The 1227-nt window shown below is 64.5% G+C and overlaps 1 protein-coding gene across 2 annotated transcripts in view; it reads left to right on the top strand.

Moving 5' to 3' along the window:
- Window positions 1–1221, top strand: part of SH3GL1 (SH3 domain containing GRB2 like 1, endophilin A2) — a 27302-nt gene extending 26081 nt beyond the window's left edge. For both annotated transcript variants that reach the window (XM_057386754.1, XM_057386753.1), the window contains one exon: window positions 21–1221. In XM_057386754.1, the coding sequence (XP_057242737.1) occupies window positions 21–217 (197 nt within the window). In that variant the 3' untranslated portion in view covers window positions 218–1221. The remainder of the gene's footprint in view (window positions 1–20) is intronic.
- The last annotated feature ends 6 nt before the right edge of the window (window positions 1222–1227 follow it).

Genomic DNA, 1227 nt, shown 5'->3' with positions numbered 1-1227 from the left:
CCTCCCCGCTGTCCCCACAGCCCCCCTGGACCAGCCCTGCTGCAAAGCCCTGTACGACTTCGAGCCCGAGAACGACGGCGAGCTGGGCTTCAAGGAGGGCGACATCATCACCCTGACCAACCAGATCGACGAGAACTGGTACGAGGGGATGATCCACGGCCAGTCCGGCTTCTTCCCGCTCAACTACGTGGAAGTGCTGGTCCCGCTACCTCAGTGAAACGGCCCCGAGCGTCCCCGGCTCCATTCCCGCCCTCCCCGCGTCACCTCGGGGCCAGGCGCCACCAGGGAACAAACCAGAAGGGTCCCCCCCACGGCCCTTTCCCCTCCGTGAAATTGGTTATTTTCCTTTTGGGGTTTTTATTTTTTTTTCCGGTTTTTTGGGTTTTTTTTTTGTCCTTCTGGTGCTTGAACTTCGGTACTTCGCGCCCTCCCAGCCCCGTCCCCTCCTCTCTTCCCGCATTTCCTTTGGGTCCAGCAACCGATGAGCCAGGTGGGACAGCTGGGACATGTCCTGGGACACATCCGAGAGGTCACAACCCCACCCCAGTGACCGCCACCCCCCCGTCCTCAGGTATCCCCAGCGGGCAGGGAAACTGAGGCACAGCAACACTAAAACCCCCACGGAACACTAAGGCAGCCCTGCGGGGCGGGTGCTGAGCTCTGCCCGGGGCTCGGGGCTGTCCCTGGGGCTCAGAGCCACCCATGCCCACCCTGGAGGGACAGCAGGGATGTCCCCTGTCCCCCTCCCCACAGAGCTCAACCCCAAAGGGCAGAGTCTGCTCCTCCTGCCCGCGGTTTTATTTTATTTTTTTTTTCCGGACCTTTTCCTGCTACAAACCCCCCAAAATCGGAGGATCAGGTGGAGGGAAGAGCCGGGTCACAGCCYGGGCTGTCCCTGCGGTGGCACAGAGCTGGTGGCACCTGGAGGAGCTCACCCTGCCCGCCCTGGCTGCGGAGGGGAAGGGACAGCTCATCTCGGTGTCACCTGTGTCACCCTGCACCCTCGGTTGTCCCCGTGGTGGCCGCGGGGTGGCTTTGGGGCCGCAGAGCAGCGCTCGCCCCCAGCCCGCATTTCCCGTTCCCCGCTCAGCCCGGGCCGTTCCCGTTCTCCCGTTCCCCGTTAGGGTTTCCTCCGTGCATGTCCGGTCCGTGTGACCCCCGAGCAGCGACCCCGGCCCGGGGGGATCCAGGGCAACCCCCCCGAGCAGCGACCCCGGCCCGGAGGGG

The sequence above is a fragment of the Malurus melanocephalus genome, unplaced genomic scaffold, assembly GCF_030028575.1.
Source record: "Malurus melanocephalus ecotype Western Australia unplaced genomic scaffold, MMel_1.1 scaffold_1046, whole genome shotgun sequence".
NCBI classification, from domain to species: domain Eukaryota; kingdom Metazoa; phylum Chordata; class Aves; order Passeriformes; family Maluridae; genus Malurus; species Malurus melanocephalus.
Note: the sequence above shows the minus strand (reverse complement) of the source record. Positions and strands in the feature narration are given on the sequence as shown.